The sequence below is a fragment of the Oncorhynchus clarkii genome, chromosome 30, assembly GCF_045791955.1.
Source record: "Oncorhynchus clarkii lewisi isolate Uvic-CL-2024 chromosome 30, UVic_Ocla_1.0, whole genome shotgun sequence".
Classification (NCBI taxonomy): Eukaryota; Metazoa; Chordata; class Actinopteri; order Salmoniformes; family Salmonidae; genus Oncorhynchus; species Oncorhynchus clarkii.
This window is the reverse complement of record NC_092176.1, coordinates 28,407,965-28,435,451: the sequence shown is the minus strand read 5'-3', so window position 1 is coordinate 28,435,451 and position 27,487 is coordinate 28,407,965. Positions and strand designations below refer to the sequence as shown.

The 27,487-nt window shown below is 42.4% G+C and overlaps 1 protein-coding gene across 1 annotated transcript in view; it reads left to right on the top strand.

Moving 5' to 3' along the window:
* The window catches only part of LOC139390037 (zinc finger matrin-type protein 4-like), a 161,483-nt gene extending 141,316 nt beyond the window's left edge, over nt 1-20,167 (top strand). The window contains exons 6-7 of the mRNA XM_071137147.1: nt 2,267-2,363; nt 18,055-20,167. Of these exons, the coding sequence (XP_070993248.1) occupies nt 2,267-2,363; nt 18,055-18,082 (125 nt within the window). The 3' untranslated portion in view covers nt 18,083-20,167. The remainder of the gene's footprint in view (nt 1-2,266; nt 2,364-18,054) is intronic.
* Nucleotides 20,168-27,487: the final 7,320 nt, after the last annotated feature.

Here is a 27,487-nt window from a genome sequence, read left to right as displayed (position 1 = left end):
GTCCTCCGAAACACAACCCAACCAAGTCGCACTGCTTCTTAACACAGCGCACATCCAACCCGGAAGCCAGCCGCACCAATGTGTCGGAGGAAACACCGTGCACCTGGCGACCTGGTTAGCGTGCACTGCACCCGGCCCGCCACAGGAGTCGCTAGTGCGCGATGAGACAAGGATATCCCTACCAGGGAAAAATCCTCCCTAGCCCGGACGGCGCTAGGCCAATTGTGCGTCGCCCCACGGACCTCCCGGTCGTGGCCGGCTGCGACAGAGCCTGGCGCGAACCCAGAGTCTCTGGTGGCACAGCTAGCACTGCGATGCACCCGGGAGGCCCCGCACATTCTTATTTTCAATGACGGCCTAGGAACGGGGTTTAACTGCCTCGTTCAGGGGCAGAACGACAGATTTTTACCTTGTCAGCTCGAGGGATTCAATCTTGCAACCTTACAGTTATCTGGTCCAATGCTCTAACCACCTGATTACATTGCACTCCACGAGGAGCCTGCCTGTTACGCGAATGCAGTAGAAGCCAAGGTAAGTTGCTAGCTAGCATTAAACTTATCTTATAAAAAACAATCAATCAATCATAATCACTAGTTAACATGGTTGATGATATTACTAGTTTATCTAGCATGTCCTGCGTTGCATATAATCGATGCGGTGCGTATCGTTGCTCCAATGTGTACCTAACCATAAACATCAATGCCTTTCTTAAAATCAATACACAGAAGTATATATCTTTAAACCTGCATATTAAGCTAAAATAAATTCAGGTTAGCAGGCAATAATAACTAGGTGAAATTGTATCACTTCTCTTGCGTTCATTGCACGCAGAGTCAGGTTATATGCAACAGTTTGGGCCACCTAATTTGCCAGAATTTTACATAATTATGACATAACATTGAAGGTTGTGCAATGTAACAGGAATATTTAGACTTGGATGCCACCCGTTAGATAAAATATGGAACGGTTCCGTATTTCATCAAAATAATAAACGTCTTGTTTTCTAAATGATAGTTTCCGGATTCGACCATATTAATGACCTACGGCTCGTATTTCTGTGTGTAATTATGTTATAACTAAGTCTATGATTTGATAGAGCAGTCTGACTAAGCGATGGTAGGCACCAGCAGGCTCGTAAGCATTCATTCAAAGAGCAATTTTGTGCGTTTTGCCAGCAGCTCTTCGCAAGCACAGCGCTGTTTATGACTTCAAGCCGGTGTAACCGATGTGAAATGGCTAGCTAGTTAGCGGGGTGCGCGCTAATAGCGTTTCAAACGTCACTCGCTCTGAGACTTGGAGTAGTTATTCCCCTTGCTCTGCATGGGTAACGCTGTTTCGACGGTGGCTGTGGGTGGCTGTTGTGTTCCTGTTTCGAGCCCAGGTAGGAGCGAGGAGAGGGACGGAAGCTATACTGTTACACTGGCAATACTAAAGTGCCTATAAGAACATCCAATAGCCAAAGGTATATGAAATACAAATGGTATAGAGAGAAATAGTCCTATAATTCCTATAATAACTACAACCTAAAACTTCTTACCTGGGAATATTGAAGACTCATGTTAAAAGGAACCACCAGCTTTCATATGTTCTCATGTTCTGAGCAAGGAACTTAAACGTTAGCTTTCTTACATGGCACATATTGCACTTTTACTTTCTTCTCCAACACTTTGTTTTTGCATTATGTAAACCAAATTAAACATGTTTCATTATTTATTTGAGGCTAAATTGATTTTATTGATGTATTATATTAAGTTTAAATAACTGTTCATTCAGTATTGTTGTAATTGTCATTATTACAAATAAATGTAAAAAAATAAAATAAAAAAATTGGCCGATTAATCAGTATCGCCTTTTTTTGGTCCTCCAATAATCAGTCTTGGCGTTGAAGAATCATAATCGGTCGACCTCTAGTCAATAGTCCCATTTGGGACATATTGCTAGTGTCTTTAACGGCCAGCTGTATGGAAGAGAGAGCTTCTGTCAGTAAGAGTTCTCATCCCCTCTAGTCTTCTACCTTATTTAGTGACAGCATAGTGGCAGCATGCTGACCAGGTATTTTCAATAGAGAACTAACAATTCCATATAGGACTCTCCAGTGGGATAGAATAGTGAATGTATACACATTAATTGCATTTGTGGTGGAACATTGAACATGGTTCCATAGTTCCAAAGTACAATAATTTGATTGAAACAAATAGTAAGTTAATACATACACACCTGTCTAATCTTGTGTGTGTGTGTGCGTGCGTGTGTGTTCTTATTCCAGGTCTGAAACGTAGCTATACGTGTGAAGTCTGCAATGTCACACTCAACTCTGTGGCCCAGTACCATGCACATCTGCAGGGCTCAAAGCACCAAAACAAGTGAGTCTTCTCCTCTGTGTACTGCAGCTAAACAGACAATGTCACACTTTGTTTTCTCCTTGTCTGATGGTGAGTTTCCAGCATGTAAATTGTATTGCGTTTGGTTTACGTTTATGTATGCTATGCCATTGAAAAATGCAATTGGCACTTTCAAGGAGGGTTTTTACATTTTGCATCAGCTGAGACCGAGTGAGCAAAATATCAGAGGGGAGGAGTGAGAGTCTCTCTGCTGGCTTTGGGCATCTTTGGATATTTTTCCACTTATGTTCAATCTCATTGAAAGCAGTTAATTTTTAAGGAGAAGAAATGTGTCTAATTGAGACATTTTTCGACTTCTTTCACATTGCTGCTGCTAATTGGTGGCCATGCCGTGGTGCCTGCAGGAGCAAAACGCAGATCAACAAGTGCTTGTTCTACTGTAGACACAACACCCAGAGCCCAGGCTAGCGCCACCAGGCCGTGCTCATCAGAGTGAACAAACAACTTCGGCCAATACACAACCATAATGCACACACAACCATCTAACTCAAACAACTAGTGCTAATACACAACCAACACACAAAACTAACAGTAAGTCTTCTAACTAAAGCGGGCCATGCTGAAACATGATCAACACCCAGTGTTCAGAGTCAAACACACAGCTTTTGTCCTGGGACAGTATGTAGGGTCGGTATGCAGAGACAGAATGCATATGTTGGGAGGGCAGTCAGAGGATGACCTGGTATTGGGCCCAACTCAGCACAGCCTGGCCAGTTGGTGTGAATTGATGGGCTTTTTCATGGTGCGTGTCCTTGAATGAATTCCCCCTGTAGGACCCTCTCTGTCTGTACATGTCCACAGGGATGCAGGCATCAAGAGACATGACACTTTAGCCCTGCACCTTAGTCACGCTCCACTGCACTGCCTCATTGGTGCTAGTGGCTTTCCACACAGGCAGATCCACCCACCCCAGTAGGCCAAAGCAACTTCTCTTTCCTCTCGTTCTCTCGCTCTGGGTGTATTTAGGTCAGTGCTTTATGCCAGTTTACCCAGATAGAATAGCTATCCGGTGCATGTGACAATAACATTCTCTCTCTCTCTCCAGAAAGGGCAGATATGTCATTGTTGTCTCTTGTCCTATATACAGCCAGACAAATAGAAGATGGCAGTTAATATGAAAACAGTGGTGCATTTGATGATTTGGATTATATAGTTACTTTTAATTTGATGGAATGACTTCACAGAGAAGGGTTAGGCTACAGTAAACACTCATCAACAGTTTGTCAGTCATTTGTCTGAATACTATTTCCACTGAAAAAAAATTATGCACTATAAATTGCATGAGGTCATGTTAGGTAAGGGTCATATTGACCTCCCCAGTCTTATCACAAATTGATACCAGCTAGCCAAGATTCACGAACTCAGCGTAGCTAACTTGAACCGAGTCCAAGAACTTCAGAGAGGAAATTCTATTTTGACTGAGGGTGGGGGACAAATTACCCCTTCACAATATGCTTACTAATGAGATGTGTGATCAATACTACACGAACAAGCCTGCTACAACCGTACAAAGCCTGGATGCTTAAATACTTAAACCCATGCCAGTGCTGCTGGCATCTGAAGCAGAAAGTATGCCACAAATCAAGATCGTCCTTTCATTTACTAACTCAATTTGGCTGTCTGACATGTTTCTCTTTTTGCTTTCCAAGTATTCTTCACAGTCAGTCACTTCATTTGAGCACACCGTAGCACTGTACCAGTCAGTCGTTGTCCTGCACTTCATTTGAGCACACAGTAGCAATGTACCTGTTTGTGTCTCAAATGGCACCCTATTCCCTATATAGTACACTCCTTTTTGACGAGGAGCCATCGTTTGTCCTTCCTTGTTACGGCATAAGGAGTCTTTTAGGTGGGGCTAAGGCTGCTGGTCCAGGCTGCTGTGACAGAAATAGCCTGCTGGCTTTGTGAGCTGAATGAGCTCCCATCTTCTCCCCAGTCTCAAGGTCTGACTGAGTGATAGGGGTTTATGCTGATTACAGCAGACTGACTGAGTGCACAGACAGGGATTCTAGACGTGGCTGTCGGCTGGCTGGTCAGTGTGAACTAAGGAGAAACTGGAGAGGGAACCCATTTGACCTCTAGTTCAGGACAGGCGAGGAGGGGGGAGGAGGCACTGCAGCTCTCTCTTTCACTTCTATCACTGGAGGTCAAGAACCATGTGACAGTGAAGTAGCCTCTCTCATACTTACACATTACTTGAGTTTATTGTTAAATGTTCTGCTAAGTAAGATACCGACATCTCTGGCCATGACCTAGTGTTGGACCATGTGAACAAGCTTAGCCTATATTTACATTTCACATTTAAGTCATTTAGCAGATGCTCTTATCCAGAGTGACTTTTAGGAAATATTAGGGTTAAGTGCCTTGCTCAAGGGCATATCGGCAGATGTTTCACCTAGTAGGCTCAGAGATTCGAACCAGTGACCTTTCGGTTACTGGCCCTATACTCAGCTACTTGAGGATTAGTGGGTCTCCTGCGGGATGGTTGAGCTAACGTAGGCTAATGTGATTAGCATGAGGTTGTAAGTAACAAGAACATTCCCCAGGACATAGACATATCTGATATCGTCAGAAAGCTTAAATTATTGTTAATCTAACTGCACTGTCCAATTTACACTAGCTATTACAGTGAAAGAATACCATGCTATTGTTTGAGGAGAGTGCACAGTAGTGCACAGTTTTCAACTTGAAAAGTTATTAATAAACAAATTAGGCACATTTGGGCAGTCTTGATACAAAGTTTTGAACAGAAATGCAATGGTTCATTGGATTAGTCTAAAACTTTGCACATACACTGCTGCCATCTCGTGGCCAATATCTAAATTGCACCTGGGCTGGAATAATACATTATGGCCTTTCTCTTGCATTTCAAAGATAGTACCTTTTTTTCTAACGATTGTTTCTTTCTTTGTATTATCTTTTACCAGAACTAATGTGTTATTCTCCAACATTCCTTTCACATTTCTACAAACTTCAACATGTTTCCTTTCAAATGGTACCAAGAAAATGCATATCCTTACTTCAGGGCCTGAGGTACAGGCAGTTAGATTTGGGTGTCATTTTAGGCAATTTTTTTTATTTTTAAAGGGGCCTACCTGCCGCCTCTAGATGTGGGTTAACAGAGCCTGAGATGGGCTTTCCTGTGTAATGTCATCATCCACTGCAAGAGATCGAGACACAGGAGCAGCCAGGCTCGGAAATAAGAGCCTGGGTCACAACATGCATTTTCATGATCAAACATGAAGAGGGGAAGGTAACGAGGCCGGTGGGAGTGGTACGAGGCGAGGCGGGGGCACGTTGTGTGATCGAGACCAGTCCCTCAGTCCCTCAGTCCCTCCGGTCCTCAGTCCCGCCGCTCTTCCACTATTGATAGGTCAAGCAGACAGCCTCATTACCATGCAGTCACCGATCCCTCGCCCAACTATCTCCATTCCCCGCTGCTCGCCTGCACTCTTCTCTACCCTCCCTCCCTCCCAGCCTCCCTAACCCTCCCCCCACACCCACACATACTAATGGTGTGCAGAAAGACATTGGCAACTGGGAGTGAGAAAACGCAGTGGCTATGTCTGAGACTGGAGCGAATGAGAGGATGAGTCTGTCAGGTTGGATGTTGTCGCAGTGATTTGTTATTGCTGCTCTTGTTTCCCATGTGTGGAAACAACCCCCCCAAAAAGGAAGAAAGCTGATTGATGCATGATGTGATGGTTGGCTCACCTCTCAGGTTTGACACTCCATTCATTGCATCATGTAGCACTAGTCAGTGAGGTAAAACAATTATTCAGCCTAATGATAATCTATAAATATAACTTTATAGTCTGTATCCCAAATGGCACCCGGTTCCCTAGTGCACTACTGTTGACCAGGGCCCCTAGGGCCTCATTTGACTTTTGTGATCATAGCCCATCTCATCTTTCGAGATTATGTATTCTATTTAACCTTTATTTTAGCAAGCAGTCCCATTGAGACCAAGGCCTCTTTTTCAACGGAGCCCCTACAACATAATAAAAACATACAATACTACAAGAAATGTAAGATGATATGGAGATTATTATTTTTTATTTCACCTTTATTTAACCAGGTCGGCAAGTTGAAAACAAGTTCTCATTTACAAATACGACCTGGCCAAGATAAAGCAAAGCAGTGCGACAAAAACAACAACAGAGTTACACAAACAAACGTACAGTCAATAACACAAAATTTAAAAAAACGTAAAATCTATCTACAGTGTGTGCAAATGTAGAAGAGTAGGGAGGTAGGCAATAAATAGGCCCTAGAGGCCAAAATTATTACAATTTAGCATTAATACTGGAGTGATATATGTGCAGATGATGGTGTGCAAGTAGAGATACTGGGGTGTAAAAGAGCAAGAGGATAAGTAATAATATGGGGATGAGGTAGTTGGGTGTGCTATTTACAGATTGGCTGTGTACAGGTACAGTGATTGGTAAGCTGCTCTTACAGCTGATGCTTAAAGTTAGAGGGAGATAAGACTCCAGCTTCAGAGATTTTTGCAATTAGTTCCAGTCATTGGCAGCAGAGAACTGGAAGGAAAGGCAGCCAAAGGAAGTGTTGGCTTTGGGGATGACCAGTGCAATATACCTGCTGGAGCGCGTGTAGCACACGGAGGTGGATGTTGCTATGGTGACCAATGAGCTGAGGTAAGGTGGGGCTTTACCTAGCAAAGACTTATAGATGACCTGGAACCAGTGGGTTTGGCGACGGATCTGTAGTGAGGGCCAGCCAACGAGAGCATACAGGTCGCAGTGGCGCTTTGGCGATAAAACAGATGGCACTGTGATAGACTACATCCAGTTTGCTGAGTAGAGTGTTGGGGGCTATTTTGTCAATGACATCTCCGAAGTCAAGGATCGGTAGGACAGTCAGTTTTACGAGGGTATGTTTGGCTGCATGAGTGAAGGAGAATTTGTTAGGAAATAGGAAGCAGATTCTAGATTTAATTTTGGATTGGAGATGCTTAATATGAGCCTGGAAGGAGAGATTACAGTCTAACCAGACACCTAGGTATTTGTAGTTGGCCCCATATTCTAGGTCAGAACCGTCCAGAGTAGTGATGCTAGTCAGGCGGGAGGGTGCTGGCAGCAATTGGTTGAAGAGTATGCACTTAGTTTTACTAACATTTAAACGCAGTTGGAGGCCACGGAAGGAGTGTTGTATGGCGTTGAAGCTTGTTTGGAGGTTAGCACAGTGTCCAAAGAAGGGCCAGATGTGTACAGAATGGTGTCGACAGAGTATATTGCTATACTCTATTATTGAGAGTATAGCAGACTCATTGGGCATAGATTTTATGGTGGGATTGGTATTCCACTGAAGCTACTCTGTTTGTGTGACAGGGAAAAGGGTGGTGCTGTGTGTCCTCTGCTACGGACGTGACCATAAAACCTAATGTATTCAACAGCTGAAATACAGCCGTTAAAACGGTCAGACAAAGGCAGCTTGATTTATTCGGTTTATCCTGGTGGCTGGTGCCGTGCTGAACCTGGGATATGAAACAGAATGGAACAGTATGATGAGTGGCAGTGTTTGGATGTGCTCTCCCACCTGCTTCTCCCTAGTCACACGCACTGTTGCTGCTGCCTTCTCTCTGTTTGTCCCCTGTCCCCCACGGTCACAAAGAGAGAGGTAGTGGGTAGGTATGTATGCTTTCATCCAGCCCCCCCAGCACACCTGCTGCTCAGGCCCATGCCTTCTGTCTGTCTGACATGTCTCTGAATTCTACCTCTCCTCCGTTTCCCCTCTTTCTTTACACTGTGATGATCAATTTACCACCAATATTTCCTGTGTCCCGCTTCTCTACACACAAACATCACTGTTTTGTTGTTTGTGATCTTCCTTTAACAAAGGAACCCTAGTCAAAAAAATCCTCTAGGATCCTCCCCCCGCCAAAAAAATAATCTATTAGAAGATCCTGTCAGATTTTGGAACCATGTTATCCTTATAGGACCTGTACAGTTTAACACAAACGTTCAGGTATCTATGCCATATTTAGCTGTGAGATTGTCCAATAAAGCTGTATGTATCCAAATGTAGTGTCCATATAATGTGGTCTGAAATAACAATGAATAGAATAATGTCGAAACTATGGCTTGATAGGTTATAATAAGTAGGCAGGGTGAATTATTTGGCTGCTACAGTCAATATGGGAGCTCTTTCTAGAGCACCTGGTTAAAATTGTACATAAGAACATTTTTTAAACTCTGTAAATGGTTAAACTAGGGAGAAATATGTGTACACAATCAACCTAAATTGAAATGTTGATTTATGTGGACAGTATGTGTTACTACATTATACCCTGATGAAGACAGCTTGTCTGTCCAACAGTTGGTTATTAAATTATTGCATCTGAGCTCCTAGAGTGTGCAACTCTCCTTTTCTTTACCAAGTTAGTAAATTACACAGCCTCATGTTTTGACCACATCGGATTGAGGGTAATTACACATCCTTTTACCTCCCCTAGTCAAAATATCCCATAGGATTAGGGATTTTTCCAATAGGACTGGCTCAAAAATCTGATAGGATTGAATCAATCCCATATTGTGGTGGTGTGTTGAGTAGGTTGAGAACCTCAGGGAATTATCACAGATGATTGCCTTCAAAGATATGGAGATTGTGTTCCAGAGAGACACAGGAGAGAGACTGCTCCTCAGTTTACTGGTCTTTCATTTGGATTGCAGTTCAACATAAATGTTCAGGTTTCTGTGCCATATTTAGCTGTGTCAAGAAAAAAACTACATATTAGATTATTTAAGATGATCCTTGCATACTGGATGTGGACAGTATGTGTTAGATTAAACAACCTCATGTTTTGACCACATCAAATTGAGGGTAATTACACATCCTTTTTTTTTGTTTAACCTCAGATTAGTTATTATTATTATACATCTTAATTGTAATCACATGTTGCAATGACACAATTTAATACTTAAAACAGATCAATATCACTGGTTTTGTACCATTGATTTTGTCATACGCACCAGCAGTTTTAGGACTTCTTACAATCATTTTCAAACTCAAATGGCAAGGAAAATTCGGGGTGCTCTCTGTATAAAAGTCACTGACCTAATATGTAATTTACTAACTTGGTAAAGAAAAGGAGAGTTGCACACTCTAGGAGCTCAGATGCAATAATTTAATAACCTTACACAAATGCATAGATTTGAGAGTCAAACTATCACTCAAAAAACAGCCAACTGTTGTACGTGTTGATATCCTATGGCAAGTCGTGATTCGTTGGAAGTGAAGTGTTTTTCTCCTTCCGCGTTTCGGCAGCCTCACAAAACGTCTGACATTCTAGAATTTAGATGGCTGTCTTCTCTTTAACCAGTGATATGTGACTTCATCTCAGATTCCCTGTGGCTTTTAATAGTGTTAATTTAAACAGTGCACACACACCAAACATTTACCCCCCACTCTATTGATTTCAACTTGACATCAATATGAGTGATTGACAAATAAGTGCTGCGTTTCTCTTTACATTTTGGTGACCCCCAAATCAAAACATCACTTCAAAATGCAGCTGGTTGTCTTTAGACAGTTTTCCTCTAAGTGTTGAAAATATTTCCAGTTTCCATGTGGTTTGAGAGTTGTGTTAGTTTCAACCGCACATACAACCGGATTTCCCCCTTATCAATATGAGTGATTAATTGCCACTTGTCAGAACAGGGTTTTTGGTGCATATGCAGTTTATAAGGGGATCATTAAAAATATATATAAGTACTATGATTACTATTGTGGCAAATGTATATGTAGGTAGTGCATTTTATGTTTAGGTTTTTAATATATCACAAACTGTATTGATTATTGATTTGGACACTTCAAAACAGTGTTTTGACTTCAGGCTATTTATCAACGGGAAGAAGCGGCATCATAATTTTCAACTTATGTTTTAGGAATATAAATGGAACTTTCTACTTGAATTTCCATTTATATTCTACTTATTTAGGTAAAAACTGTTGAATGAGTCCAAAAACTCATGATTGATGATCTACCAGAAATCATGAAAGAGTTTCACATAATAAGGCACATACTGTATATTTAGCAAAAACGAACAATATAAACATTTCTCATCTGCTATAACTATACAGTGACTTAAACATTATATACAAATGGCTACAATTTAGCTAACAGTAGTTTCTTAGCTAGCATAAAAACGTGCATAAAATGCTGCCCAATGACAAAAATATGACAAACTTAATCAGGAAACATAAGGAAATACTGTACTCACACAGTGAAGGATATAACAGTTAGAATCTCTGTTTTCTAACATTATTATTCTGTGCCCAGCCACAGGCAGCGAGCTGAACTTGGTAGTTAATTAATACTCCAAGCCTGTGCTAGTTATCACGTCATCAGTCACTTTTAAAGGGACAGGTTTTATTACAAGTGAATAAAACCAGAAATGATTATAGAACTGTTGTTTCCGATCAACGAAAATGTTGTAATTGTTGTTGTATTGTAGTGGAACTAATGACAACAAAATATAATTTAATGGATTACATTTTTTTTTTAAAGTTAGAATAGGATTCTGTTTGGGGTGACAAAATCCTATATGATTTCATGAATCATATAGGGTCCAATAGGATTACTTTTATTTCCATTAGGAAAATAGGATTCTGATAGAGGTGACACAAAATTGTGAGAATCCTATATGATTCTGTTGGAAAAATCACTAATCCTATAGGATTTTTTTGACTAAGGAAACTTTTATTCCCTTGTTATTCCCTTGTCTTAGAAAATAAATAGTATTCCTCCACTCCCAAGAACAGTGCAAAAATAAAGGTATTGTATTGACTTGTTATATGACAAGTCAAACAATAGAGGCTATATCCTCTTTCATAGAATATTTCATTTTCCTATAGCCGATATATGATAGGAAATGTCACTTTCGCTGATGACGCCGAGCACAAGCACCCCCAAGTTATGAAGGCTTACATGTGTCTCCTATTATTAATGTGAATCAAGACCGTTCAGTCACGATATAAATGTATTGCCACACAGACGTACAGAGGTGTAGGATGTGTGAAATGCAGTTGTCTCTTTGTATATGAAAGGTCAGTCCCATTATTTTGTTGCCTTACAACCTGGAATTAAAATGCATTTTTGGCGAGTTTGTATCATTTGATTTACACAACATGCCCGCCACTTTGAAGATGCAAAATATTTTTATTGTGAAACAAACAAGAAATTAGACAAAACAACAGAAAACCTGAGCGAGCATCAACACCCCCCCCCCCCCCCCCTACTTTGTAGAGCCACCTTTTGCAGCAATAACAGCTGCAAGTCTCTTGGGGTATGTCTCTATAAGCTTGGCACATCTATCCACTGGGATTTTTCCCCATTCTTCAAGGAAAAACTGCTCCAGCTCCTTCAAGTTGGGTAGGTTCCGCTGGTGTACAGCAATCTGTAAGTCATACCACAGATTCTCAATTGGATTGAGGTCTGGACTTTGACTAGGCCATTCCAAGACATTTAAATGTTTCCCATTAAACCTGCTTTAGCAGTATGCTTAGGGTCATTGTCCTGCTGGAAGGTGAACCTCCGTCCCAGTTTCAAATCTCTGGAAGACTGAAACAAGTTTCCCTCAAGAATTTACCCGTATTTAGTAACATCCATCATTACTTCAATTCGGAACAGTTTCCCAGTCCCTGCCGATGAAAAACATCCCCACAGCATGATGCTGCCACCACCATGCTTCACTGCTGGCATGGTGTTCTCAGGGTGATGAGGTGTTGGGTTTGTGCCAGACATAGCATTTTCCTTGATGGCCAAAAAACTCACATTTTTGTCTCACCTGACCAGAGTACCTTCTTCCATATGTTTGGGGAGTCTCCCACGTGCCTCTTGGCGAACACCAAAAGGGTTTGCTTTTTTTTTTTGCTTCTCTCTTATCTATTTGCTTATCTATTTTTGATTATCACCAAACGGGTGATAAGTTTCCACAACTTTGTCCCTGACCTGTTTGGAGAGCTCATTGGTCTTCATGGTGCCTCTTGCTTGGTGGTGTTGCAGACTCTGGGGCCTTTCAGAACAGGTGTATATATACTGAGATCATGTGACAGATCAAATCCACCTTGGTTGCACCAGATCTAATTTAGGGGCTTCATAGCAAAGCATAGCATAGCATAGCATATGCACCCACCACTTTTCAGATTTTTTATTTTTTGAAACAAGTTATTTTTTTCATTGCACTTCACAAATTGACTATTTTGTGTATGTCCATTACATGAAATCCAAATAAAAATATATTTAAATTACAGGTTGCAATGCAAGAAAATAGGAAAAACACCAAGGAGGTGAATACTTTTGCAAGGCACTATATCTCTCTCTGCTGCCCCCTCGCCCTCTCTATGCCCCCCTCTGTCTCTCTCTTCACCTCTCTTTCTCAATGCCCTCCTTCTCTTTCTCCCCTCCTCTGTCTCTCTTTCTCTCTAGCATGTCAGTCAGTAGAGGATTGCCCAGGAAAGAACTCCCCATGAGACACAATGCTGTGTGCCACAATTCCCCCAACACTTAGACAAATCCCCCAACACCTGCTCCTCAAATCCTTCATGCACACACAATCATATTCACAAACATATTCACAACCATATTCACAAGAAGGATAACAGCAGCTATGTGTCTTCAAAACAAAAAGGCAAATTAATCTAGTTTAACGTTACATCTGATTACAATGCAACAGCAACATATTTCCGTCTGTTCAAAGGTTTATTGGCTGGGGGAATGGATATGCTGGTTGCAGGCATCAGGCATCATTGCAGGAATATTTTCAGACTGGCAGTGCAACTGTAATGTAGTTTCAGCACTGGTAAAATAGGGTGGTAAAATGTGAGCAGTAGGATATTTGTTTGGACCGGAGCAGACAACAGACCCTGTCTCAATGGTAGCATAAACAACCATATGGAAAATCCTGGAGAGAACACTTTACCAACATAAATCTGGCCACTGTATCGAGCTGCAGCTTAGTGGCTGCGGTAACGCCTGGAGGGGAGGCAGAGGCAATTGATTCTGAAAGTGGCTGTCTGAGGCTGATGGCTGCTTCCAGCACTGTGAAGTAGAGTAGTGACTTTGGGTTTGTTTTTTATGAAGGTGTTGGATTTCTAAAATATTGACCAACTACAATGCATTGTGTGCTGGAGCAGAAAAAGCTTGAGCACCAGTGGGAAGAGGAGGAGGAGGGATGTTTAATTTCCGAGCCCATCTTTCTCCAGTGATCATCCCCTGTGTGATGGCTTCATGATTTATAATAATGCTCAGTGGAGGCTCTGCTGAGGCCCTTCCACTCTGGCACCGCCTGGCCTTGGTGAGATGCACCGATTAGATGCTCAGTGGAGGGAAGTTTAGAAAGCGCTTTACGGCTCTGTAGAAGGTAGATATCAACAAACAGGCGGGGGCAGCTTGAAAGCAAACCATCAAACAGGAGAGATTGCAGCACAAAGGCGGAAACAGGCAAAGCCACAGAGACAGTCGACAGTCCAATCGGCGGGCGTTTCTCTTATATGATAGAGCCTAATTTCCTCATTCGTTGACTTCCTAATTAATTCCTAATGTGCATTGGGAGGGAGATAGCTAGGGGCCCGGTATTGGCTACAGAATAGACACATTGTCAATCCCAAATTACATGCGTCTGTACCAGCTCACCTGCTAATCCAAGCTGACATTCTTTCTCTCCAAGCTTTATCTTTCCATCACTCTATTGTTTGGTTTAAGTCATCAGAAATATTTCAGATTGAAAAGATCACTCCATGATGAGCACACTAGACCGACACATGAGAGAGAACTCAGGCCTCTGAGGCTAGCCTTTCAACTATGTATCTTCAAAGTGCTTTTGGTCTGACATTCAGTCCCACCAGCTTCCACGACAGACACACGTCTTCTTGATATGACGTCCGGCACGTCCCCTGTGATGTCCCACAGAAAGACATTACCACAAATACACCAGAGGAGAAACATGGCCAAGAACACATTAAGAATGTGTGTGAATGTATACAATGCAGACAATGGATGGGTTTATAAATGTACCACTTAAAATTATGTGTAAGGAATATTTATTTTACAGCATTTAGTATGATGATAACTTGCCGGTATACTGTACAAATCTGGAGGACTGCTGCTGTTATGTAGATTGAAATAGTCTTGGACAGGCAACTCGTTCTTAAATAGCAACACAACCAGGAGTATCATAAGCTGCAACATAGAAAGAATAAGGGAGGCATTTTATCACAAAGGGAGAATTAACTTCAAAGGGACTGAAAATGTCCATGTGGATATAGGCATGGAGATAAATAATTCATGGATAATTCCTCCACCAGAGTAATGTGCTGACCGAGTTTGTCACACACTGTATGAATACATAAGTTGTGTGTTTGCAATCACGTTTTTAAGGTCTCTGCATTCAGATGGTGTGGTTTCTATTTGCCGTTGCACCAAGTGAAACTATGTAACTTACACTCGCTTCACGGTAAATTAATTATAAGGCAGTTTGCCTTGAGAGGGAAAATAGAGGAGGCTTGATACTGCTGCTGGAAAATGTATCTTTCCTGTCTCTGACTGACTTGAAGGCTACGGTAGTAGAGAGGGGTGAAGGAGAGGGTGGGATGGGCAGAGACGTGGAAGAGGGCAAAGGAGAGGGTGTGGGGAGGGGAGGGGAAAGGATGATGTGAGTGGAGAGAGGGAGGGGAGTGAAGAGGGTGAAGGAGAGGGTGGGGTGGGGGGAGAGGGAAAGGATGATGTGAGTGGAGAGAGGGAGGGGAGTGAAGAGGGTGAAGGAGAGGGTGGGGTGGGGGGAGAGGGAAAGGGGAGCTGGAGGCTGTGCAGACATTCTCAACGCTGTTCTAAAAGTCTGTCCTGCTGTCAGTCTTGGGCGGATGCATCTTTAAGAGCTGTCATTTAGATGGAAAGGAAGGCAGTCAGCACCAACAGCAGTGTGCTTGTTAGAGGGTGGCAGGCAACCCTATTTTAGATGTTGCCACTAACAATGTAGGACCCTTTTCAGACTCATCACAGAGTGGCCTTGCTTGGCTGAGCTTTTCTCAACGACTTACAGAAATGCTGTGCTCGAGAGGAAATTATCAAATAAACAAAATTATTTAAGGATGGTACTTGGATTAGATTTTCAACTGCAGAGACAGTAGAGTTTGAAAATGAGACTTGGTTACAATGTGTTCTCTTGGTTTACTTGGCTTGCTACTGTTATAAACATCTATCTCTGCTGCCCTTTTGGTTGCAATGCCTCATTCAGTTGTCTCATTGTTGTGGTCTGTAATCATCTAGTTAATTAGACCAATTGAACTATGCTCCTTAGACCTCTGGAAAAATATAATGTGTTGTACCAGCCAGTGTTAAACCACCTGAGATCAGAATACATGAGTCCAAAGTAGGGACAACTATAATGTCTGAACATCAGGTGAAAAATCAAGAAATACCTGCACGGTTTCAGATGCACACATTGTTTATTGAGTGCAACATTGTCCTTTGTACCACAAACGAACACGTGAAAATCTCTGGATTTGGGTACACTGAGTTTGAACTGAATAGTGGGTGAAACAGTAAATTCAAATTTATCATTTAGCCTACAAAATTATGGCTGCATGTTTTCCTGAATGTGTTGTAATTAGTCAGGTTTTATAGTGATGCAAAGTAGCTGAAGAGGCTCCATTCATATGAGTGAAAAAGGCTCTGTCTATCTAGAGTCCCTCTAATGAAAACAAAATGCTAAATATGTCTTTGAGTGGAATAAATTCAGCTCTGCTGGTGTGCTGAGAATGTGTTCATTTTCCTCCATTTGATGGAACTGTTTGCTTTCTCCAAAGGGAGGCCTCGTCTCAAGGTTGTTTTATTTCTCAACTTTACTCAGTTAACCTTACTCTTACTCTATAATCCCCCACCTCCCCTCGCTTTCATTATTCTGTGTTTGTGCATGTGTGTATGTGTACATGCACTTGTGTGTTTGCATGCGCTTTCCGTGAGTGCTTCTGTGTGTGTGTGTGGTGTGTGTAGACTAAGGTCTATGCAAGTCTGATACATTGGCCTTTATGGCGGACTGATTCAGAACTAATGTGGGCCCTGCTCTGCTGCTGTTGCTGCTCTGGCCACATCCTCTAGGGACTACATCAACAGGATGGGGACTAACTTGTGGGGACTATCTCAGCAGGGTGGGGACTACCTCATGGGGACTAATTCAGCAGGATGAGTACTCCTTCATGGGGACTAACTCAGCAGGATGGGGACTAACTCATGGGGACTACCTCATATGGGACTAACTCAGCAGGATGTTCATTTTACAATCTAAACAGTGATTACTCTCTCTGCTAAGTTTACCTGGAGGTAACATAGAAACCCCAGACTAAATGCAAGTCAGGGAATCGATTACTTGAACAAATAATACTTGTAGATGAACTACTGTTAATGTGACAGGACTTACAGTGCATGAACCAATGAGCGTTAAGAATTCTGTTGTAGTACTGTTTTGGTAGTCTATTGGCTCAAAATATATACAGTCCCAGTCAAACGTTTTTGGACACACCTACTCATTCCATGGTTTTTCTTTATTTTACTATTTTCTACATTGTAGAATAATAGTGAAAACATCGAAATTATGAAATAACACTTGTGGTATCATGTAGTAACCAAAAAAGTGTTAAACAATTAAAATATATTTTTTAGATTTTAGATTCTTCAAAGCAACCACACTTTGCATTTGTGACAGCTTTGCACACTCTTGGCATTCTTGAATGGCAGGTAGACTGGCGGGTAGGCGATTTGGCCCAGTAACCTTTCTGGATTGAATGCCTGAGCAGACAAGGTACAAATCTGTCGATCTGCCCCTGAGACAGTTAACCCCCAACAACAACTATTCCCCAGGCACCGATGACGTGGATGTTAATTAAGGCAGGCCCCCGCACCTCTCAGAGGGGTTGGATTAAATGTGAAAGACATATTTCAGTTGAAAGCATTCAGTTGTACAACTGACTAGGTATCCTCCTTTCCAACCCCCCTTGTTTTCTCTGCTGTAGACTATCATTTTACATATGGAATGGTTGTCATGCTTTGAAAAATGTCATACCATATTAAGTGAGAGGGCCTTTAAGTATGATTTCTCTTAGACAGGGAAAGAACAGGGAGAGGCATCTCTGACAGTGATTGTGTGTTGATAAACCATTCGATAAGGCCTTTAGTCAATGTTGCGATGTCCTGGATATGCTATAAAACCTGGCATTCCTCTTAAATCACAACACAAGTGGGATTAGATGTTGGCTACTCTAAGTGTCATCAGTGAGCTCCGAGGGCCTTGTTGAGGACATGAAAAACGAGCGCATAAAGTCAAGTGGTGCGTGACGTACGGGAGACAGAGATGAGAAAGTGTCCTGAGGAGGGTTTTGTATCCAGTCTAGATGAGACGAGGCTGTTTAGACCTCATACTTTAACTACCCTCTGCTGCTGGTTGTGATGGTCTCCTTATTGTGGGAACTTTATTGTTGATCTTATCAGGATAATTTCGTTTTTACCTGGTTAATTTTATTGGTTGAGATATATTTTACTTTTGCGGTCTCATGACAATAACTTCTCTCCCATTCTCTCCCTTTCCCTCCCTCTCTCTCTTGTTCTCTCCCTCTCTGTGTCTTTCTTTCTCCTGCAGCCTGAAGAATCAGATATGTGTCCAGTGAATCTTGAAGAACAAAATAAACCATTGGATTGATGTCAGACAAGCTGTGGTCAGCTTGCCCTGCTTTTTCTGCCTCTGCTCTGCTTTCTCTCTCTACCACACACACACACACACGTTCTCTCTATGTCTCTCTCTCGCTGTCTCTCTCCCTGTCTCTCTCCATGGCCCTGCTGGCATACAGTAGGAGAACAAGGGGTTTTGTAACGCTCCAACTCCACAGCATCTCTCTCACCTGTCAACGTAAAGCTTCTGCAGAACTCTTCTCATTTTGGCCGTGTGATCATCAACATTCCACACTAACATATTTTCAGTATGTTTAAAGACAATGGTCCAACAGCATAAAAGTTGATCGGATAAAGGGACGGTTCCCTCAATGCATGATAAAATGAACAACCTGCAACTTCATGCTAACTATGCTTTTTGCTTTAGCTGTGTTAGAGAGAGGAATACTCTGTGGCATTTTGACTTGAGGAATATAGTTTTTTGTAGTTTCTTTACCTCTGAAACAGAAAATGTATAAGATAACTTATATGTAGGTAATAAATTGTTTTTAGATTTTGTTTGAGTAATTTATTTAAACAATTGTGTTTGGATTGCCATCAGAATAAAATAAAAAAATCAGAATAATGTATAACATTATAATAATGGTTTAATGATTGGGTCTACAGTATGCTACAGTGTGTATTACCATACAGTCTTACAATAACATAATATCCCTGGTGGACATAAGGTTTTGTTGGCAATAATAATGACAGTTTAAGAAATGCCTTTGAACATAATATATATTTTTTAATTTTTGGAATTGATCTTTCTGTGTCCCTAGCAGTCTTGGAAGGAGAATCTAGATAGGGATCTATGTTGTCAGTGTTCCAGGTCTCAACATGTGTTCTCTGTTCCTCCATGTGGTTTTGAGGTTCATATGTGGTCTTCGTCTCAGGGAGGTCCCATTGATTACTATTGTTCAGAATCAGGATTCAGATTCATGAACTGTTTTAAAATGTTACTACATTCGTGTTCACTGAATTCATTCCAAAAAAAGCCTTTTAGAATGTGTAAGTAATACAGCCAATTACAGTAAATTTGAATCAAACCATGTTATTCTGTAATGGTGTGAAACATTGCTGTTATGATGATGATGATGTCTTATTCAGAGATGGAGAGTATTTAAAAAGCAATCCAACTTTAATATACAACCTTATTACAACATTCTGTAGCAACTCTTTCATTCTAGTATGTTATTCGAACATCAAAGCTACGTTATGACAGTGGTTCCTGTTGCCATAGCAGGTGTTTTAGTAGAAATGTCTATTTGTTCTTACTGTTGTGGACTAAACATTTTATTGGTAATTAGGAAAGCAGATGCATCTTTATACAGATATGTTATTTATTTTCCTGTCAGTACAGTGCAGTCAGTGTCTGTCGACAGCAAAGATGTGTTTGATCAATAGCCTTGAGAAATGTGTTAAAATGTATTTTTGTGCTAATTTATAAATAACTGATCTGTTTGTTTTGAAAGTACCATTGTCTAGAATTGTTACACCAGTTGAAACCAAGCCTTTTTAGATGTTTTGATAAGACTTCAACTGTTTTTATTTACTGCTTACTCAACAACAACAAAACACCAAAGCATGTTCATGGGCATTAGAGAGATGGAGAGAGAAACTCACAAACATACAACAAATCTTTCTGAACTGAACACCAACTGAAGAAAAACATACAACAAATCCTTCTGAACTCAACACCAACTGAAGCTGGCTCAACTGAGAGCCATCCGCCTTGTGAGATGCCACAGGCAAAAAAAAATAATAATAATGTACAAAGTGTTTTTACTATTACAAGCAACTTAAGATGTACTCTGTGCACGAATTATTTACTAATTAATGCAACTCTGCGATCCACTGAATTGCTTTGCTCAACCCAAGTCATAACGTTGCATTCTGCCCAACTTTTGCATTGGATCTAATGTCTCTCCCTCGATCTCCAGAGGAATACCACATCTCATACACCCTACTCACTTTGTGCGCTCTCTGGGTTATGTACTATCCTGTGTCTGAAAAATAATAAAAAGACACTTGCAACTATACTATACTGCCTGTCCAGTTGTGTTCATTTGTTCCGCCTATGTTTTCCTCCGAGCTGGCATTCTTATCCGCAAAGTTAACATGCCCCATTTCTCAAAGGAAAATCCATTTTCACAGTTGACTGAAGATAGAGAATTCCTGAATACTGTTGTCATCCTGTGCTGTACCATTCCATATCAATATCAGGAGACATGGCAGTGAGCAATAAGAGTTACTACCCATCACATGCTTTTTACTGAGTAAGATACAGTGCTTCTGTATGGAGGTGGTTGCATTCCCATCGCCTGTTAGAGTCTAGACACCTCTGGTGAATACAACCTCTGTTTTTATCTAACCCTAGAGCTGAGCTGACTCTTTTGTCTGAAAGAGTAGCACAGGTATTCCTCTATCTGCTATTCCCCTGGAATCAAAGTCAACCAGCTACACTATATAAACAAAAGTATGTGGACACCCCTTCAAATGACTGGATTTGGCTATTTCAGCCACACCCATTGCTGACAGGTGTACACAGACATACAATCTCCCTATACAAACATTGACAGTAGAATGGCCTTACTGAAGAGATCAGTGACTTTCAATGTGGCACTGTAATAGGATTTTTCCTTTCCAACAAGTCAGTTTGTCAAATTACTGCCCTGCTAGAGCTACACCGGTCAACTGTAAGTGCTGTTATTGTGACGTGGAAGTGTCTAGGAGCAACAACGGCTCAGCCGCGAAGTGATAGGTCACACAAGTTCACAGAACGGAACCGCCGAGTGCTGAAGCACGTAGCTCAAAAAAATGGTCTGTCCTCGGTTGCAGAACTCACTATTGAGTTCCAAACTGTCTCAGGAAGCAATGTCAGCACAATAACTGTTCGTCGGGAGCTTCGTGAAATTAGTTTTGTGGCTGAGCAGCTGCCCACAAGCATAACATCACCGTGCGCAATGCCAAGTGTCAGTTGGAGTTACAGTGCCTTGCGAAAGTATTCGGCCCCCTTGAACTTTGCGACCTTTTGCCACATTTCAGGCTTCAAACATAAAGATATAAAACTGTATTTTTTTGTGAAGAATCAACAACAAGTGGGACACAATCATGAAGTGGAACGACATTTATTGGATATTTCAAACTTTTTTAACAAATCAAAAACTGAAAAATTGGGCGTGCAAAATTATTCAGCCCCCTTAAGTTAATACTTTGTAGCGCCACCTTTTGCTGCGATTACAGCTGTAAGTCGCTTGGGGTATGTCTCTATCAGTTTTGCACATCGAGAGACTGACATTTTTTCCCATTCCTCCTTGCAAAACAGCTCGAGCTCAGTGAGGTTGGATGGAGAGCATTTGTGAACAGCAGTTTTCAGTTCTTTCCACAGATTCTCGATTGGATTCAGGTCTGGACTTTGACTTTGCCATTCTAACACCTGGATATGTTTATTTTTGAACCATTCCATTGTAGATTTTGCTTTATGTTTTGGATCATTGTCTTGTTGGAAGACAAATCTCCGTCCCAGTCTCAGGTCTTTTGCAGACTGCTGTGTTCAGGGTGATGAGCTGTGTTGCTTTTACGCCAAACATAACGTTTTGCATTGTTGCCAAAAAGTTCAATTTTGGTTTCATCTGACCAGAGCACCTTCTTCCACATGTTTGGTGTGTCTCCCAGGTGGCTTGTGGCAAACTTTAAACGACACTTTAAGAAATGGCTTTCTTCTTGCCACTCTTCCATAAAGGCCAGATTTGTGCAATATACGACTGATTGTTGTCCTATGGACAGAGTCTCCCACCTCAGCTGTAGATCTCTGCAGTTAATCTAGAGTGATCATGGGCCTCTTGGCTGCATCTCTGATCAGTCTTCTCCTTGTATGAGCTGAAAGTTTAGAGGGACGGCCAAGTCTTGGTAGATTTGCAGTGGTCTGATACTCCTTCCGTTTCAATATTATCGCTTGCACAGTGCTCCTTGGGATGTTTAAAGCTTGGGAAATCTTTTTGTATCCAAATCCGGCTTTAAACTTCTTCACAACAGTATCTCGGACCTGCCTTCTGTGTTCCTTGTTCTTCATGATGCTATCTGCGCTTTTAACGGACCTCTGAGACTATCACAGTGCAGGTGCATTTATACGAAGACTTGATTACACACAGGTGGATTGTATTTATCATCATTAGTCATTTAGGTCAACATTGGATCATTCAGAGATCCTCACTGAACTTCTGGAGAGAGTTTGCTGCACTGAAAGTAAAGGGGCTGAATAATTTTGCACGCCCAATTTTTCAGTTTTTGATTTGTTAAAAAAGTTTGAAATATCCAATAAATGTTGTTCCACTTCATGATTGTGTCCCACTTGTTGTTGATTCTTCACAAAATAATACAGTTTTATATCTTTATGTTTGAAGCCTGAAAAGTGGCAAAAGGTCGCAAAGTTCAAGGGGGCCGGATACTTTCGCAAGGCACTGTATGTGAAGCTTGCCGCGCATTGGACTCCGGAGCAGTGGAAACGCGTTCTCTGTAGTGATGTATCACGCTTCACCATCTGGCAGTTTGACAGACAAATCTGGGTTTGGCGAATGCCAGGAGAAAGCTACCTGACCAACTGCGTAGTGCCAACTGTAAAGTTTGGTGGAGGAGGAATAATGGTCTGAGGCTGGTTTTCGTGGTTCGGGCTAGGCCCCTTAGTTCCAGTGAAGGGACATCTTAACGCTACAGCATACAATGACAGATGATTATGTGCTTCCAACTTTGTGGCAACAGTTTGGGGAAGGCTCTTTCCTGTTTTAGCATGACATCACCCCCGTACACAAAGTGAGGTCCATACAAAAATGGTTTGTCGAGATCAGTGTGGAAGAACTTGACTGGCATGCACAGAGCCCTGACCTCAACCCACTGAACACCTTTGAGATTAATTGGAACGCTACCTCACTAATGCTTTTTAAACATTTATTTCACCTTTATTTAACCAGGTAGGCTAGTTGAGAACAAGTTCTCATTTGCAATTGCGACCTGGCCAAGATAAAGCATAGCAATTCGACACATACAACAACACAGAGTTACACATGGAATAAACAAAACATAGTCAATAATACAGTAGAACAAAAAACAAAAAAGTATATATACAGTGAGTGCAAATGAGGTAAGATAAGGGAGTTAAGGCAATAAATAAGCCATGGTGGCGAAGAAATTACAATATAGCAATTAAACACTGGAATGGTAGATATGCAGAAGATGAATGTGCAAGTAGAGATACTGGGGTGCAAAGGAGCAAGATAAATATATAAATACTGTATGGGGATGAGGTAAGTAGATAGATGGGCTGTTTACAGATGGGCTATGTATAGGTGCAGTGATCTGTGAGCTGCTCTGACAGGTGGTGCTTAAAGCTAGTGAGGTAGATATGAGTCTCCAGCTTCAGAGATTTTTGCAGTTCGTTCCAGTCATTGGCAGCAGAGAACTGGAAGGAAAGACGACCAAAGGAGGAATTGGCTTTGGGGGTGACCAGTGAGATATACCTGCCAGTTCGTGTGCTACGAGTGGGTGCTATTATGGTGACCAGTGAGCTGAGATAAGGCGGGGCTTTACTAGCAGAGACTTGAAGATAACCTGTAGCCAGTGAGATTGGCGACGAGTATGAAGCGAGGGCCAACCAACGAGAGCGTACAACTGGAAGGAGAGTCTGGAAGGAGAGTTTACAGTCTAACCAGACACCTAGGTATTTGTAGTTGTCCACATATTCTAAGTCAGAGCCATCCAGAGTAGTGATGCTGGACGGGCGAGCAGGTGCGGGCAGTGATAGGTTGAATAGCATGCATTTAGTTTTACTTACATTTAAGAGCAGATGGAGGCCATGGAAGGAGAGTTGTATGGCATTGAAGCTCGTCTGAAGGTTATTTAACACAGTGTCCAGAGAGGGGCCAGAAGTATACAGAATGGTGTCGTCTGCTTAGAGGTGTACCAGAGAGTCACCAGCAGCAAGAGCAACATCATTGATGTATACAGAGAAGAGTGTCGGCCCGAGGATTGAACCCTGTGGCACCCCCATAGAGACTGCCAGAGGTCCAGACGACAGGCCCTCCGAATTGACACACTTAACTCTATCAGAGAAGTACTTGGTAAACCAGGTGAGGCAATCATTTGAGAAACCAAGGCTGTCGAGTCTGCCAATAAGAATGTGGTGATTGACAGAGTCGAAAGCCTTGGCCAGGTCCATGAATACGGCTGCACAGTAATGTCTCTTATCAATGGCGTTTATGATATCGTTTAGGACCTTGAGCGTGGCTGAGGTGCACCCATGACCAGCTCTGAAACCAGATTGCATAGCGGAGAAGGTACGGTGGGATTCGAAATGGTCGGTAATCTGTTTGTTAAATTGGCTTTCGAAGACCTTGGAAAGACAGGGTAGGATAGTCTGTAGCAGTTTGGGTCTAGAGGTTCACCCCCTTTGAAGAGGGGGATAACCGTGGCAGCTTTCCAATCTTTGGGAATCTCAGACGATACGAAAGAGAGGTTGAACAGGCTAGTAATAGGGGCTGCAACAATTTCGGCAGATCATTTTAGAAAGAGAGGGTCCAGATTGTCTAGCCCGGCTGATTTGTAGGGGTCCAGATTTTGCAGCTCTTTCAGAACATCAGCTATCTGGATTTGGGTAAATGAGAAATGGTGGGGGCTTTGGCGGGTTGCTGTGGAGGGTGCCGGGCAGTTGACCGTGGTAAGGGTAGCCAGGCGGAAAGCATGGCCAGCCGTAGAGAAATGCTTATTTAAATTCTCAATTATAGTGGATTTATCGGTGGTGACAGTTTTTCCTAGCCTCAGAGCAGTGGGCAGCTGGGAGGAGGTGCGCTTATTCTCCATGGGCTTTACAGCGTCCCAGAACTTTTTTGAATTAGTACTACAGGATGCAAATTTCTGTTTGAAAAAGCTAGCCTTAGCTTTCCTAACTGCCTGTGTATATTTTTTTCCTAAGTTCCCTGAAAAGTTGCATATCACGCGGGCTATTCGTGCTAATGCAGAACACCACAGGATGTTTTTGTGCTGGTCAAGGGCAGACAGGTCCGGAGTGAACAAAGGACTATATCTATTCCTAGTTCTACATTTTTTTGAATGGGGCATGCTTATTTAAGATGGTGAGGAAGGCACTTTTAAAGAATAGCCAGGCATCATCTACTGACGGGATGAGGTCAATGTCATTCCAGGATACCCCGGCCAGGTCAATTAGAAAGACCTGCTCACAGAAGTGTTTTAGGGAGCGTTTGACAGTGATGAGGGGTGGTCGTTTGGTCGCAGACCAATTACGGATGCAGGCAATGAGGCAGTGATCGCTGAGATCTTGTTTGAAAACAGCCCGTGTTTACGTATTTGGAGTTGTACCTGGTAGGTTCTTTGATAATTTGTGTGAGATTGAGGGCATCAAGCTTGGATTGTTGGGTGGCCGGGGTGTTAAGCATGTCACAGTTTAGGTCACCTAGTAGCACGAGCTCAGAAGATAGATGGGGGGCAATCAATTCACATATGGTATCGAGAGCACAGCTACGGGCAGAGGGAGGTCTATAGCAAGCGGCAACAGTGAGAAACTTGTTTCTGGAAAGGTGAATTTTTAGAAGTAAAAGCTTGAATTGTTTGGGTACAGACTTGGATAGTAATGCAGAACTCTGCAGGCTATCTTTGCAGTAGATTGCAACACCGCCCCCTTTGGCAGTTCTATCTTGGCGGAAAATGTTATAGTTAGCGATGGAGATTTCAGGGTTTTTGGTGGTTTTCCTAAGCCAGGATTCAGACACGGCTAAGACATCCGGGTTGGCAGAGTGTGCTAAAGCAGTGAGTAAAACAAACTTAGGGAATAGGCTTCTAATGTTAACATGCATGAAACAAAGGCTTTTACGGTTACAGAAGTCATCAAATAAGAGCACCTGGGAGTGAGAGTGGAGCTAGGCACTGCAGGACCTGGATTAACCTCTACATCACCAGAGGAACAGAGGAGAAGTAGGATAAGGGTACGGCTAAATGCTATAAGAACTGGCTATCTAGCACGTTCGGAACAGAGAGTAAAAGGAGCAGGTTTCTGGGCACGATACATAGATTCAAGGCATAGTGTACAGACAAAGGTAAGGTAGGATGCGAGTACATTGGAGGTAAACCGAGGCATTGAGTAATGATGAGAGAGATATAGTCTCTAGAGACAGTTAAACCAGGTGATGTTATCGAATATGTAGGAGGTGGAACAACAGTGAAATAAGACAGTAATCACTAACCAGGACAGTAATGGACGAGGCATATTGATATTAGAGAGAGGCATGCTTAGCCAAGTGAACATATGGGTCCAGTGAGTGGTTGGGCTGACTGGGGACGCGGCGATTCAGACAGTTAGCAGGCCAATGCTAACACGCTAACAGTTAGTAGGCCGGGGCTAAACAAACTAGCAGTTAGCAGACCAGGGCTGGCAAGCAAGCAGTTAGCAGGGGCTAGCAGTTAGCAGACTGGGGCAGGCAAGCTATCAGTTAGTAGACCGGGGCTAGCAAGTTAACCTTTGGGGGACGTCGCGATGGGGGTAAGTCTGTTTTTGGTCTGTGGCCTGAGATTTACAAGGGGCGTGGGGGCAATAAAACCCCCCACGTCTTCAGACCCACAGATCTCTCCTCCTCTGTTGTGGTTGAGAGAGATAATCTGTAGGGTTGTGGTCTCCTGTAACCTGACCTGATCAAGACAGTCATGACAGTAGCTAGCAGGTTAGCAAAACGGGCCTTCAGTGGGTGCCGCGCCTGAGGGGCCTGCTGGAATCCTCGGGCAGATTATGTCGGTATTCCATTCGTAGAGGAGAGTGGGCTTCGGTGGTAGCACAGGAGCCCTGTCCGGGCTAGCTTCAAGCTAATTGGTGCTTGCTCCAGGATGAAAACACTAGCCAGGAGTAGTCACCCGGGATTGCGGTTAGCTAGTATGGAAGATCCAGATGAAAATGTTCAGAGTTTGCGGTAGAAATCCGGGAGTCCGGGGATGGAGAGAAATAGGTCCGTTATGCTCTGGTTTGAGTCACGTTGTTCGAACTGGCGAGAGCTTTCCGAGCTATCAGTTAGCTGGCTAGCTTCAGTTGAAGGATTCCAGATCCGAAGTAAATATAAATACTTTAGAAAAAAGCAGATCCACGCTACATTGGGTGAGGCGGGTTGTGGGAGAGTATTTAGAAGTTGAGGTTTAGGAAAATATTTTAAAAAGATATGCGAAGAAAAATATGTAAAAAGATATATACAAGGGACACGACAAGACAAAGACGTCTGACTACTATGCCACCTTGGAATTGATAAGATTTTGTGGGTGGAAAGGACCCAACTCCCCGCAGCAATGTTCAAACATCTAGTGGAAAGCCTTCC